This window comes from Lodderomyces elongisporus, chromosome 1, assembly GCF_030384665.1.
Source record: "Lodderomyces elongisporus chromosome 1, complete sequence".
Lineage (NCBI taxonomy): Eukaryota > Fungi > Ascomycota > Pichiomycetes > Serinales > Debaryomycetaceae > Lodderomyces > Lodderomyces elongisporus.
The window spans coordinates 1301304-1316027 of record NC_083673.1 but is presented as its reverse complement, the minus strand read 5'-3'; the positions used below and the strand labels follow the sequence as shown (position 1 = coordinate 1316027).

The window sequence follows — 14724 nt, the reverse complement described above, 5'->3', positions numbered from 1 at the left end:
TTAATTTTATCTGATAGGTTTTGTGTATATGTGTGAATGTATACTTGTATGTAAATAATTATTTTTTTATTTCTATGTCTGATTACCTGCACCAAAATATCCTACTAGTGCCAACCAACAAACTTATAGGTTCTTATTTTTCTCTTCTCTTCTCCTCTCTTCTCTTCTTTTCTTACTCTTATACAGAGTCATCCTCTGGCGGCATGGAATTGCCTCTCAAGGTCAATGGATAATGGCGTTCTTCCTCATCGTTATTGTCATCATCACCGGCACCCAATCCCAATTTGAATCCAACATAGTCATCCGTGTTCAAACCTTCCTGTGCTTCTTGTAAACTACCCAAATCTCCAGGAGTCATCAATCCAATTTTAGATCTTGGTGAACCTGGAACAGATAACGGTCTTGTCAACTTCAAATTCGATGAGTTATTGAATGGGTTAGCCCCATTCTTGAACTTGTCAGGGTATGCTCTCTTCAAACTCAATTGTCTTGCCTTGATGTACTCCAAGCCCATTCTCTTCCAGTCCAACAAGTCACTCAATCTCTCGGTTCTGTTTCTTTGGTTGATTCTTTGTCTTCTTGTCTTTTCACAGAAATCAAACATGTAATCAGTCAATTGGTCAATGGACTCGTCTACAGACTTCATTCTACGATCAACAATGTAGATACCATAGTCACTAGTGTTTTCAATCAAGTCTTCCATATAACAACCGAATCCCGACAAGTTTGTTGTAATGGATGGAATACCCATAACGGTACACTCGGCTGGAGTGTAACCCCATGGCTCATAGTATGACGGAAACACACCCAAATGACAACCACGAACAAATTCGTCATAGTCCAATGACAAGATTGGATTGTTTGCATTGAGAAACTCTGGGTGGAAAATAATCTTGACTCTATCCTCAGGACGATTGAACAATTGAACACGTCTAATCTGGTTCAAAATGGGGTCGGTGCTATCGTCAATCATATTGTGTGTCACAATTGGTGGCAAGCCGTCTCTCTTCAAGGCATAGATTCTTCTCTTCAACAAAACACGATCAGCTGGCTTGATTAATTCGTCAATGGACGGTACTTCGTTTGACTTGTCACCAGAAACGTGTTCAATGTTTGGGTATCTAGCACAGTGTTCAAAAAGACGATCACCAACTTTCTTTTGCACTTCTTCAATGGTAGATTCCAATTGCTTAATAACAGCTTGACCTTTCAAAGTCTCAACTGTATATGATTGAGTCTTTCCCGGCATAATAATGAATGCGACAACCGTCATTTTGGAACCGCTTTCTTTCAATCTGTGGTTCAACCTTGCCAAGGATTCAATGAAAAAGTCACAGCCTTTGTTTCTAAATTCATATCTACCAGCAATGAAAAAGTACAATGTGTTTTCCAAATCAAAATCGTAGTTTCCATAGAAATGACCCTTGATAAACTCATTGATCTTGGCCTTTTTAACCGCGTGCAAGTTTTGAAACTCGTGTACTGCTTGGAATTTCACCACATTCAATCCATTTGGCAACACGCCGTCTGGTTTTCTCTTCAACAAATGTTCACTTTCGAAAGCGGTAATGTGCGACACAGTGGTAAACACGTCAGCAGAGTGGGTAGCTGACCTCTCAATGCAATAACGGTGGTAGATACCTCTTTTTCCAGCTTCAGCATCTACATCAAAGTTTGCCAAGTTGTTATAAAAGTCTGTTGAGCCTGCGCAAAGATATCTTCCCAACAAGGTGGCGTGGGTGGTGAAGATGGTTGTCACGTCGATTCTTCTTTTGCGGCACAATGGCAAAGCGACACCGGCCAACCATTCGTGGAAATGGGCAATTACTGCTCTGTCTCTATCATTGTAGACCAACTCTCCCAAGAACCAAGCGACAATGTATCCTAGCAAGATGGCTTCATTGGTTTCAGAGTCGTGGTCTGGGGTTGGAATACCGGCAACGTTCCAAAGGTCTGCTTTCCATTCATTCAAGAACCCACCGGCAGACCAAATGTCAAACAAAAGAACCCGTGGAGCTCCTTCAATCAACCATCTACCGTAGAGCCATCGAATACCCTTGCTGGACATGGAGTCCAATGTCTGCTTGATCAATGGGTCCTTAACAGGCAACTCCTCAACTTCAATCTGTGCGGAGTGGTAGTTTAAGGGCCCAAGTAGAGTGTAGCGTTCTCTGTATTCTGCCACGGTGATTGGTGCTTTTGATTTTAGCACCGAGTAGATACCACCAACTTTGTGGGCAACCTCCGTAGCCACTTCAAAGAGCAAGTGGTTAGTAATGTCTCTAGTCATTGTTGTGTATAAATTTTTTTTTCTATTTTCTTCTTTTCTTGCAATTGTGTTGGACTAAACTTGAGAATGTGTTTGGTGTGTTTGTTTATAAAGCGATAAAGAGTGTTGCTTTATGGATGTACTGCTGTATGTATATTTTGTAGAAAAGTAAATGTGCTGGCCAATCCCAAAATTTTCTCTCTAAAAGTTTGTTTGTGGGGAGGTGGAGGGAAAAGGGAGAGGGGGGGGGGGGGAAGGAAAGAAGAAGTGGAAGACAGGTGGGCAGGTTAAGTTAAGAAGGGAATATGTTGAGTTGCGTGGATATGCAGTGCTAACTAATTTCTAAATTGGAGGAATTGAATCTTAGATATTGACAAATTGCAAACAGCCGTAACCTTTTACAAGACCTCTTCCAGAGTTTGATGAAATATTGTGAATATTGTATAACAGGGTTAAAAAAAAACAAAAAAAAAAAGTAGAACTAGAAAAGAGAATTGAAAAATGTGTAAAACACAAGTTCTTTTTATATAGAAAAAGTGTAATAGGTGAAAATATAAATTGGTGGATATAATAATCAATTTAAACCTCCTTACTAAACCTAGCCTCCCCACTCCCCACTCTTCACTCCCCGCCCCTCTCTTTTTCCTTCTCCCTCCAGCAACAAGTGGATGGGAAGATTAAATACTGTCGGTTACTTGTTGAGCGCAAGTGACTGATTATGTAATACTCCGTAGTAGTCACTTACGATGGTGGAGGATCCTCCGTCCACGCCTTTTCCTCCTCCTCCTCCTCCTCCTCCCTCCTCCCTTCTTCTTACTTCTCTATCGCCATTTTTTGTACTGCACACTTTCTTTTTCTCTCTCTCTCACTTCCCCTCCCCACTTCGCCAATTCCCCAAACGAGAAGAAGTTACACAGAGTCACAGAATAAATAAATAAATAAATATAAAATAAATAAATAAAAAGCAAAACAACATTGGTTCAATAAATAAATTTGTATATGTGGAATATAGAAGGAAAAAAAAAAAAAAAAAAGATTTAATAGTGTGTGGGGTTAGGGTTAGAGTGGAAATAACCAACAACAAAAGGCTGGCAAAAAAGCCATCGGATTATTTCACTGCAGACATTGCACAACTTCACACCTCTAAGTCTTCTTTCTCTCACCTACAAGCAAACACTTCTTATCTCTTACCTCTGCCATTATAAACAAACTCAGGAATAATTAAAATTGGGAAAGAAACAAGCATGACTTGCAAGTTATATTTATTGTACTACTAAAGTTATATTGGCAAGGTGAAAAAATAAATTAAATTAAATTAAATTAAATTAAATTAAATTTAACAAAATAAAATAGGATTTTTTTTTTCCATCTCTTGTCACTCGACTCACATTATTTGTTCCGTGATCGAAATAGTTGCTGACTTTAAAGCCGTATGTGTAGCAAAAACAAAAAGGAAAATGAAAAAAAAAAATTTGTTCTTTTCCCTTTAATCTATTCTGAAAAGACCTGTTAAGTCAGCTGTTTGGAAAGTTTACTTCTTACTTACATTTACCAAATATAATTAATGGCCCAAGACTATCATTGCCTACTTTTACATTCTCGTGGAATATTGCAGAGCAAAAAACAAAAAAAAAAAAACAAATAAAAATTAAATAATAAAATAATATAAAATGTTAATTAACAAAAGAACAATCCGGCATTGGCACCTTATTGCACGAGACACACCAAAACGCACCAATCACTCCACATTCCTCTACAATGTCCACTGACTAAAAAAAAATTAATAAAATCTATTGAGCTACCAACTGTATTAATCTAAAATAAAAATAAAAATAAAAATAAAAATAAAAATAAAAATAAATTAATTAGTTAATTAATTAATTAACTTTTTTGGGCACTCTAATTTCCATAATCAGCTAATTTGTTTAGTTAATTTTATCACATATATTTTACTTAAAAAAAAGCAAGGTGGGGGGGGGGGGGGGGGGGCGAGCAAAGAGGGTGACGAGGGTCGGAATAAACGTAAACAAGCCAACTCCGAATTTATTAAATTATCTTTCATTTCTTTTTTTTTTTTTTTTCTATTTGTTTTATTGTATTGTTTCCTTTTTTTTTTTAATATTCCAAGTCTATAAGAAAAGAAGAATTACTATACCTCTATTAACTCATCATCATCATCGTCATCTTCTTCTTCTTCGGAGTTTGTATTGGCAAATGTCAATGGCTGGGCAGTCTGTTTGAGATCAACATTACCAGGACCAAACCATTCTCCATCGCTATCTCCATCCTCTACAATAGCATCTTCGTCGTCATCGTCATCGTCACTTATTCTAACGAGCACATCATTGGCATTAGCACCATTGCTCTCGCCGCCCTCTTCACCAAACCCAGCTCCTTTCAAGTCTTTACTAACAGTCAAGAAAGTCAACAAGTAATCATTCTTTTTACCAACATTCACCACATCCTTGGCCACCTTATTCAAAAACCTTGACAAGAGCTTCAAGGATGCACGGAACTCAAACTTGTGCATATGCATATAAGTACCATGTTGGATAAGCAAATTCCTGATCCAGATCAAATAAAATTCCATATGTGGAGATTCATGCTTATTGAGCAACTCGCCAATAAAATTGAGCACACGATTGACATAGATTATTGGAATATCCTGACAAACTAATTTTATGTCTTGCAATGGAATATTCTCAATAACCCTATGCATAAGGTATACTTCATTAAGACGCAACGACATAATTAAGGCAACAAGATACTCTTTCTCTTTTAAAGACTCAATAGTAGCCTCGGGGGTAATATCAACATCCAAATCAAATGGATCAAACACAAGTTCTTGATTCACAGAGTAAATTAAAAGCCCTTCTGTAGTTGCTGCTGCAAAAGCAGAAGTTGTAGGAGAAAATTGCACCGAAGTAACTCTAACAGCTTGTCTTGTTCGACGCTCACTTGGATCTCCACCACGCTGTGATCCAGGAAGCGTATTGTCCATCCTATCCTCTAAATCACTATTCTCTCCATTTCTATCGATAAGGTCGGCATTAATCCCAGCATCAGTAATCTTGCTACTATTCAATTTTTGCAACGTTCCATCAATCGACATGTTTTGCGAAACAATAAACCTCTTTAGCAACACTTCATTATCAATATCATACATGCAGATTGAGTTATTGTTTCCAGCTGCTAATAATGTTAACCCATCAAACGAATAAACAATAGTATCAAAGTATTTACCACGATTCGAGTTCTTACTAACAAATTTATCATCGAGATACCTACCACTAATGATATCTTTACGACCATCAATGAGATGCAACTGCTTAGCATCCTCAATGTCGAAAATAGTAATATGACCATCCAACGTCGATACTGCAAGTTCTTTACAATCAGGACGCATGGTGAGACTAAGAACATCGCTCGAGATTTCAATTGGCTCAACCGTTTGGTTTCTAGAAAAAATATTCCAAATTCTAACCGTTTTATCCCAAGATGCAGACGCCAAGGTAGAATTCTCTTGACCAAAAGCAAGGCAAGAAATAGGTCCCTCGTGACCAGTTAATGAGTCCAACAACTGACCGGTTTGCACTGACCACACATAAATTTCAAAAGTATCCTGCGAACCACCAACTACAACTTCACCACTAGGATCAACTGCGAGACAATTGAATTGTACCCTTGATGTAGCAGTGAATGTCTTGAAATTTCTAAACCTAATTAAATCGTATGCTCGAATTGTACCATCTAATGAAGATGAAAACAAGACATGGCCCTTCTTGGCAAATTGCACCTGAGTTACTGCTGAGGTATGCTCAGTAAATGTCATAAGACAGAAACCAGACGCAACATCCCAGATCTTGATCTTACCATCATCAGATCCTGTAACTACCCTGGATCCATCTGGCGAGTAGCACAACGTGTTCATCGCGTCAAAGTGGCCCTGCTGTTTGAGGATATATGACTCGGATTGCCATTCATAAACCAAGAGTTGGCCAAGTTTCGATGAACCAAAGGCTAGCCATTCTCCAGTCTTGTTTATACTAACAGTATTGATTGTGTTTTGACCCATACTCAACAGTTGAATAAGATTAAACCCATCGCTGATTTCATAGATTCTAAATTCACCATTGGAAAAGCCAACAACTAGCAAGCTAGACAATGGGTGGAATGTAGCACAGTGAAGTTTTCCATCACCATAAAAAAAATTCTTTTCCGTAATTCGCCACTCACGTTTATCTTCTACTTCTTCTTCTTCTTCATCCTCTTCATCGCTAGCTGCTTCAGGAGACTCGGTATATTCCCATTTGAATAAAGCACCATCTTTACTCACTGTAAATATGATATCGTTGTCCTTGCTAAAAAAGGCATTAACAACATAATCCCTATGACCTGAGAAAGTACGAGCAACATCACGATCACTTGACTGCAATGAGTAGATTCTAGCAGTCATATCCTTACTTGTGCTTATAAAGTATTTAGAATCCTCTGACCACGAGATGCTCAACACATCATCGAAATGGCCCAGGTATATTCGATGCCTCACAAAAGGTGCAAACTGTCTATCCTCTGTAAAGTCTGGAGTTTTCCAGACTTGAATGAATCGACCAACAGCAACTGCAAAGTATTTGCCGCATGGACTGAAGCTGATATTGTGGACTTTTGATTTAAAATTGAAATGATGCAAAACAACACGCGAGACAAAGTTGACAAGAATTGCCCGTCCGTCTTCGTCTATTGAGATAAGTAATGTGTTTTGTCTGTTCAACGCAAGACATTGGATGTTCTTTCTGTGCTGGTAGTTAAAAGTAAAGGATTGTGATTTGATGAGGTCAAAGCAGGAAACTCTATTCCCAACAGGAGAAAGAAGTTTGGTTCCATCTTCTGTATAGACCAAGTTACCTCGCTTGTACACAGTTCCTAAAAGATTCGAGAACTTGAAATCTGACTTCATTGTTGCTCTGTATTAAACCAAAAGAAAAGGGCAACGGAAACAATAATAAAGGAAAAAGAAAAGAAAAAATAGGAAGGAAGGAAGGAAGGAATGATTGAATGAGGTAAAGGAAATCGTTGTGTGATGATGAATGATATACAGGTCTTCTCTTTTTTGCTTGTATTTCTTCTTGTTCTTCTTTCTTTCTTTCTATACTACTCACTCTCACTCTCACTCTCTAATTTTTCAGATCTTTGCGCAGGAAAAAAAAAAAATTGGCGATGGTCTTCGCGCTCACAAAGTTCAATGAGCTAGAGTATACAATGGAAGTTCTGGAAACATTTGGTTTTTTTCTTGTTGATTCTTTTAAATCAACAAGATTGAATATTACTACGCTAGACTATACTAGACCAGAGAAACCAAAACACAGCAAAGATGTCTGGGAATCTCTCAAGTAGGATTATGAATATGAATTTCATGCAAAAAGCTGATACACAGAAAAAGAAAGACCAGCGACAACAAGATGAGCATGCATCAAAAATCAAGGATACTTCAGAGTGGGAACTACCTAATCTGAAGCATATACTCAGAGTAGTATCAAGGCGACCCCGGGTAGAGTGTGTTGGGTATGGTAATATAATGAGTGATGCCAATTATTTTGCATCAAACAGGCGGCGGTCATGGGGCGGATCGTTACAAGTCGAAGAGGTGACGAGTGATAATCTGGAATTGAGCTCTGGCGGCGACTCTAAACCCAAAATCAATAAGAGGAAGGAAACTGGAAAACTGCAAGACCTTAGTTCTTTATGGCGTAAACGAAAAATAGACGATTCTGAAAACGGATTGAGTGGGAAGAAACGTAGTCATAGGAGTTAAGATGGGATGCTATAGATGTTGGAAATGGTAGACAAGAAGTAGGAAATTGAAAGCAAGATTGGGGAAAAGACATTTTTATATGATAAGACTTTAGTCACTTTACAAACTTTTGGAGCCAATTTTTTAATTTTGTATTTTTTCGTTTTTGTTTTTGAATTTTATGGGTTAAAAGTTTTAAAGTCTTTGGTTTATTCCTTTTTTGCGCCTACGCTTCGTATTCACAATAACCTTGCAATGCTTCTTTGTCTTTTTTTTTTGTCCATTTGAGAATAGAGGGTGAAGTACTAAAGATAAGGCAGCTGTAGTTTTGTAAGTTCAAGAGGAATATAGAATGCATTAATGGTTACAGATTTATTTGAATATATTTACATATATAGCTTAATATATGTATAGATATATAAATATATAAATATATATATGTGTGTGTGTGTGTATGTGTTTATATATACATTTATAGTACCTCACTTACTTCGAGGGCCATATGGAATATGAATTTTATATCAAGTATCTATACTGTAGTACATTGGTTTATCCGTACCAAAACCTGGTGGTTGGTGCTCAATGAGTGATTGCTCAGAGCAGAAACAAAATTAGACAAAGCATGGCTTATACTGGCCATTCGAGTCACTCTACAGTTTGCTTCCTGAATATCAAATATAATTATTGCCACAAAAAAAGAAAATAAAATTAAAAAGATTGGTAGAGCAAGACCGAGAGAGAGAAAGACTTAAAAATAAGAATTAAGAGAAAAAGTGTATGGTTGCTTATCTCGTTGCAATTGAAGGGGAGGGAGGAAATGGATGATAAAAACCGAGAGCAAGGCTAAGTTATTGGCAATTGAGAGTTGTCAGCAAATAAGTATTTATACTGGTACCTTCCTCCCCCCCCAATTAAATTTATAAGTACGAATGGTGAGACTAACAGTTGGATACAAACTGTTTGGTAGACTGTCTTTTATTTGTAGCCCCTTCTTTTGGTTTTGCTCTTTCGTTCTTGAACAACTTAAGCTTCTTCCTCTTCTTTTCCTTTTTTTTTTTTCTTTTGCAAATCTGTTTGTCAAATTGATCGTTCCTGAAGGTAGCTCAAAATTTCATGTTTCCGTAACAAATATTAACCTATTCTACATGCACTTGTTGGCCAAACAAAACAACAATAGCCACACACACACATAAACAGTCTCCTACATACTCTTCCTCTCTCTTTTTTTGAGATTTCTAACACAGACACGTTGAGATTTTGACAAAGAAGCAAAAGTTAAACAAAAAAAAAAAATACAAAAAGGAAAAGAGACAGAGATAGAGACAGAGAAGGAACCGAAAATAGCAAACGCAAAAAATTAAACGTACAAATTCACACTGGACCGAAACATAACATCTCTGAAATTTCATCTTCAACCTCTTTTCTTTTCCGTTTTTTTTTTCGACTCCCACAACAATAATTTTATCACTTCTTGAGGAAACGGGAAAAAAAATTAAGAAAGGAAAATAAAAGAAAACAAATTTCTTTCTAGCTTATCTTCTTCAATTGACTCAAGACCATCTGAATTTTCAATTTCTTTTTTATTTTATTTATTCATCAATTGACTCTAGTGAGACTTATCCTAGCAAATTATGGCTGACGTACCCGCACCAGATGCCGGTGGTGGAGCAACCAACGTATGTATATGTAGAGATAACTAGAAATACGATAGGACGAATCTGTTTCCATCAAGAAAAGTTGAATACTAACAGAAACAAAACACATCTTGTAAAGCCAAATGAAATGTTGGAAGCTCCTCATCAAGTTGACATTGAACAAAAGATATCACCTCAGGAAGCTTTAGAACCAGAAAAGGCTAAAGCAAACAAAATTGCAGAGAGGGAAAACGAGAATGAAAAACCAAGAGTTGTTGATGATGGCTATAACAATGGCATTCAACGCTCAACACTCGATCCAAAAGTGCAGCAAAACCAACACCAAAGGAATACCGCTGCACAGCCACAACAATTGGGTACCAGTGGAAGTTCCAATGGTTACGACAACAATGGAGGAGGAAATAAATCTCAGTATCCTTCACCTCAAGTCGACAGCCATCCCTCTCCACCAATTGGTGCTGCTGGACAACAAAAGAATGGAATTCAGCAGCCATTTGCACCGATCCAGGGGCTTAGTGCACCTAGAACTCCACCTCCCCAACAGGCGCCTCCTCAAGTTCCCCAACAGGTTTCTCAACAAGGAAAACAAAGTAATGGTGTTCCTCCCCAAGTACCTCAACAGGGAGCCTCGCCACAAGTTTTTAGACAACCACCTCCACAAGCGCACCCACAAGCTCCGCCGCAGGTACCTCAACAAATCCCACCTTATGTAGCTCAACAAGCACATAAACAAGCACATCAACAAGCACAAACTGGACAAGGCAATGGCGCACAACAGGTACCTCAAATTTCACCGATTGACTCGCGCAAGTCGGCAGCACCACAGACTCAACGTACTCCAAATGGAATTATTAGTCCCGTCTCGTCCACTACTGGTGTTGAAAAGCAAAGAACTTCAGACTCATACAAGTCCAGTACTAAATCTGTCAATGTCAATGTCAACCCCGAATCGACAAAGACAAGCGAAACAAAAGAAACAAAGGAAACAAAAGAGATAAAGGAGATTGAAGAAAAAAATGATTCACCTCTTGGTATCAAACAAAGCACCGGTAAATTGGTGCCTAGTGAAGATTTTGACATGTCTAATGTCAAAAGCAAACCACCTCCTAGGAAACCCGAGGACCCAACTTTTAGAGGCTGGAAAGAGGTTGGTGGGTACGAGGCTGATGATGCATTGACGGCTGCCGATGAATCGGTTGACTTGTTATCCAAAGGCTCAATCTTTGACCAGTACTTACCAGCAGCACTCTATGGAGACTGGTACCATAATGCAGGTTTCCTCATTGTTGGTGGTTTGTTGTCCTGGATAATTGGATGGTTTAGATTTTCGGTTGCTCCGTTATTTTTTGTTATGGTTGCTTTTGCCTTGGTGTATAGAGCTTCAGTCAAAAAATACAGAGGAGTATTGAGAGAAGCTGCGCAAAGAGAATTTTCTGTAAAACACATTGAAGACGATTACGAGACTATGGACTGGTGCAATTACTTTTTGGAAAAGTTTTGGTACTTTTTAGAGCCTTCAATTTCACAGATTGTGTGTGAACAGGCAAATCCTATTTTGGCTGAGTCGCCTATTCCAGCTTTTGTCAAGTCAATCTGGATTGATAGCTTTACTTTGGGAACAAAGCCACCAAGAATTGATAAGGTGAAAACATTGATTGGTACTGCGGATGATGTCGTTGTTATGGACTGGGGATTCTCTTTTACTCCAAATGCCAACGTCGACGCTAACAATAAACAATTGAAAAACAATGTTAATGAGAACATTGTTGTTAAAGCAACAATCTTTGGTGTCACAATCCCAGTAACAGTTGCTGATGTCTCATTTAGTGGTGTTGCAAGAATCAGAATGAGGATGATGTCTTCTTTCCCACACATTGAAACGGTTAATGTCTCGATGTTGGAACCACCAAAGTATGACTTCAACACAAAACTTTTGGGCGAATCTTCATGGTGGTGGGAAGTGTTATCTTTTCCCGGTTTGTATCCTTTGATAAATGAAATGGTTAAAAAGTATGTTGGCCCTATCTTATTTGATCCAATGTCTTTCCAATTGAATGTGCAGCAATTGTTGGCTGGTAATGCATTGGACTCGGCAATTGGTGTATTGGCTATTAATGCAGAATCAGCAAGAGGTTTGAAAGGCTTCAAGACTCTCGGAAACACTTTGGACCCATACTTGACATTTGGATTTAGAGATAAGGTCTTGGATAAGACCAAAGTCATTAGTGACACCAGCTCTCCTGAATGGAAGCAAATTGTTTACATTCCTATTTCATCATTATCGGAGCCATTGACAATCACAGTGGTTGATTTCAATGATTTCAGGAAAGATAGACAGGTTGGTGCTGTGCAATTTGATTTGGAATCCTTTGTTGATAACCCACATCAACCACACCTCACTGCGGCATTCTTGAGAAACAATAAACCTGTTGGTGAACTTAAATTTGGTATGAAGTACATGCCAACATTGATGCCAGTTAAGCAAGCCGATGGTGCTACAACACCACCACCAGACTTGAATACTGGTGTTGCCAGAATTGAGATTGTTGAAGCAAGACACTTGAAAGGTGGCGACAAAGGTGCGTCAACCAGTGCCGAGCTTTACTTGGACAACGAATCTGTTCTTCAAACTCCTGTGCAAAAGAACACAAACACTCCAGGTTGGGGCGCATCTGTTGAACGTATTGTTTTTAATCGTGCCAAGGCCAAGGCCAAGGTTATCCTTAGAGATAAACATGGTAAACCTGTTGGTCAAATTACTCATAGTTTGAATGAGTTGATTGACGCTACTCAAGTAGAACTGACTTGGTTCCCATTGAGTAGAGGAGGTGAGATTAGAATTCAAACTACTTGGAAATCGGTTGAGATGGAAGGCGCTAGCGGTGCTGGTGGATACACTCCACCTATTGGTGTTGTTAGAGTAGGAGTTGAGCATGCGGAAGATTTGAGAAACTTGGAAACAATTGGAAAGATTGATCCATATGCAAGGCTCTTGGTTAATGGATTTGAGCGTGCTAGAACTGCTGCTGTGGATTCATCGTTGAATCCAACTTGGAATGAAATCCACTATGTTAGTATTTCATCACCAAACCAAAAATTAACTATTGAAGTAATGGACGTTGAAGCACACTCGGCTGATAGGACTTTGGGCTCATTCGATGTTAAATTGAATGATTTCATACAAAAGGACGAGTTGGGTCAATACATTGAACACGTTGATAAAAAGCAGAGAACCTCCAAATTGATTCACAAAAAAGGTCCAAAAGGTTCAGTGACTTATACTTTGTCGTTTTACCCAGCATTACCTGTTATGACTCAACAAGATTATAGAGATGAAGCTGAGGAGAAGAAGAAGATTGAAGAAGAGAAGGCGAAGGAAGCAAAAGAAAATAAGGGCAAGCCTCCCAAGGATGCCAAAGACAAAGAGACAGAAGCTGAGAAAGAGGAGGAAAGCAAGACAGAAGAAACCATTGATGATGACGAGCAAGATGAAGACAATTATAGCCAGAAGCTTAGATTGGGTCTTGATGAATTGATTGCATACAAGAGTGGTATCATGGTGTTTGAGATTATGGAAGGATCCATCAGTAAAAGTGATACATTCTTGCAAGTTTATTCCTCGAACCAAGGTTATCCTGACTTTATAACCAAAGAGCTCAAGAAGAAGCAGAGCAAGATTGAAATCACTGGTGATACTGTAATTACTCAATTGGAGTGGGCAAAGACATGTTTCCGTCTTGTTAAGAACCGCGATGACAATCGTGTTGATAAATGTATTGCTGAAACTACGATCCCTACTTTGCAATTACTCAAAAATGGAAGTAAGCAACCAATGACTATTGAATTGGGAGAGAATGGATCCGGTAGTGCCTCATTCAAGATTTTGTTTTCTTGGATTCCACTCATCTATAAATCAGGCATTCCACCTCAAGATTCTATAGACAACTCTGGTATTCTCACGGTTGAAGTCCTCAATGCGAAAGGTTTGCCTTCAGCTGATAGAAATGGTAAATCTGACCCATACATGAAAGTGCATCTCAATAGTGAAGAAGATGCATTCTTGAAAACAAAGACCATCAAGAGGACACTTGAACCATCATGGAATCAGAAGGACCAAGTTGAGGTTGCTAACAAGTATGATTCAGTATTGAAATTTGTCTGTTGGGATTGGGATATGGCCAACCCCGACGACTTGTTAGGTATTGGTTATGTTGAATTGAGTGCTTACGATATGAAAGAGGGTTCAGTTGAAGTGGAGATTCCATTACAAGGTGAAGAAGGCGAGCCTGCTGGTACAGCATGGGCGAAATTGTCTTTTAAGCCAGAATTTGTTCTAAACGTCAAACCAAAGTCACAATCAGCAATTGGAACCGTTGGCCATGTAGGAAAAGGTGTTGGTAAAGGTGTTGGTCATGTTGGTAAAGGTGTTGGAAAGGGTGTTGGAACGGTTGGAAAGGGTGTCATTGGTGGGGGAATCAAAGGTATTAAGAAAGGATTGCATCTAGGGAGCCTGAAGTAGGTGAAAAGGTTACATCTGAGCTATTTCTTCCTTCCCGTTTTTCCCTCACTTTTCCTCACTTTTTAGGTCTTTTTTTCGATAATTACTATTCTTTTTTGTTTTTAGTAAAATATACTTTGTAACTTATATATATATATATATATATAACAGTTTTTTTAAGTTGACTATAAATATTATACTACCAAGTAAATTTAAAAGAACTGGACTGGAAAGTACTCGATACTCAGTTAACGACTGGTCACGACTACAAGTTGTCACCAAGTATGGACACAATGTGTATGGGTAATAACCATGTTTTTGTACAACCTATTATTGCAGTTTGTTCTCAGTTTGAAAATGTAAAATTAATAATTAAAAAAAGAAAAAGATTTTGAAAATTGAATAAAAAAATAAAACCAAATGTGTTTCCATAATAAAACTCATCTCAACTTTTGTGTTGTGAGATGAGCTACCTTTTTCTTCCAAACACACACAGAGAGAGTTTGTGTGA

General features: G+C 38.3%; 4 protein-coding genes across 4 annotated transcripts; 2 read left to right on the top strand and 2 right to left on the bottom strand. All coding sequences in view use genetic code 12, as the record gives it.

The window, feature by feature from the left end:
- Positions 1 to 178: 178 nt before the first annotated feature.
- Positions 179 to 2290, bottom strand: GSY1 (glycogen synthase; the record flags this gene model as incomplete). Its single annotated transcript, XM_001527920.1, has 1 exon — positions 179 to 2290. The coding sequence occupies one exon, from the start codon at positions 2288 to 2290 to the stop codon at positions 179 to 181; it is 2112 nt and encodes a 703-aa protein (XP_001527970.1).
- A 2128-nt stretch (positions 2291 to 4418) lies between these two features.
- Positions 4419 to 7226, bottom strand: PWP2 (U3 snoRNP protein; the record flags this gene model as incomplete). The annotated part of the gene is made up of 1 exon (XM_001527919.1): positions 4419 to 7226. The coding sequence occupies one exon, from the start codon at positions 7224 to 7226 to the stop codon at positions 4419 to 4421; it is 2808 nt and encodes a 935-aa protein (XP_001527969.2).
- A 414-nt stretch (positions 7227 to 7640) lies between these two features.
- On the top strand, positions 7641 to 8081 carry PVL30_000475 (uncharacterized protein; the record flags this gene model as incomplete). Its single annotated transcript, XM_001527918.1, has 1 exon — positions 7641 to 8081. The coding sequence occupies one exon, from the start codon at positions 7641 to 7643 to the stop codon at positions 8079 to 8081; it is 441 nt and encodes a 146-aa protein (XP_001527968.2).
- Positions 8082 to 9691: 1610 nt separating this feature from the next.
- TCB2 (Tricalbin-2) lies at positions 9692 to 14234 on the top strand (the record flags this gene model as incomplete). Its single annotated transcript, XM_001527915.2, has 2 exons — positions 9692 to 9736; positions 9834 to 14234. 2 exons carry the CDS (start codon positions 9692 to 9694, stop codon positions 14232 to 14234), a joined length of 4446 nt encoding a protein of 1481 aa, XP_001527965.2.
- Positions 14235 to 14724: the final 490 nt, after the last annotated feature.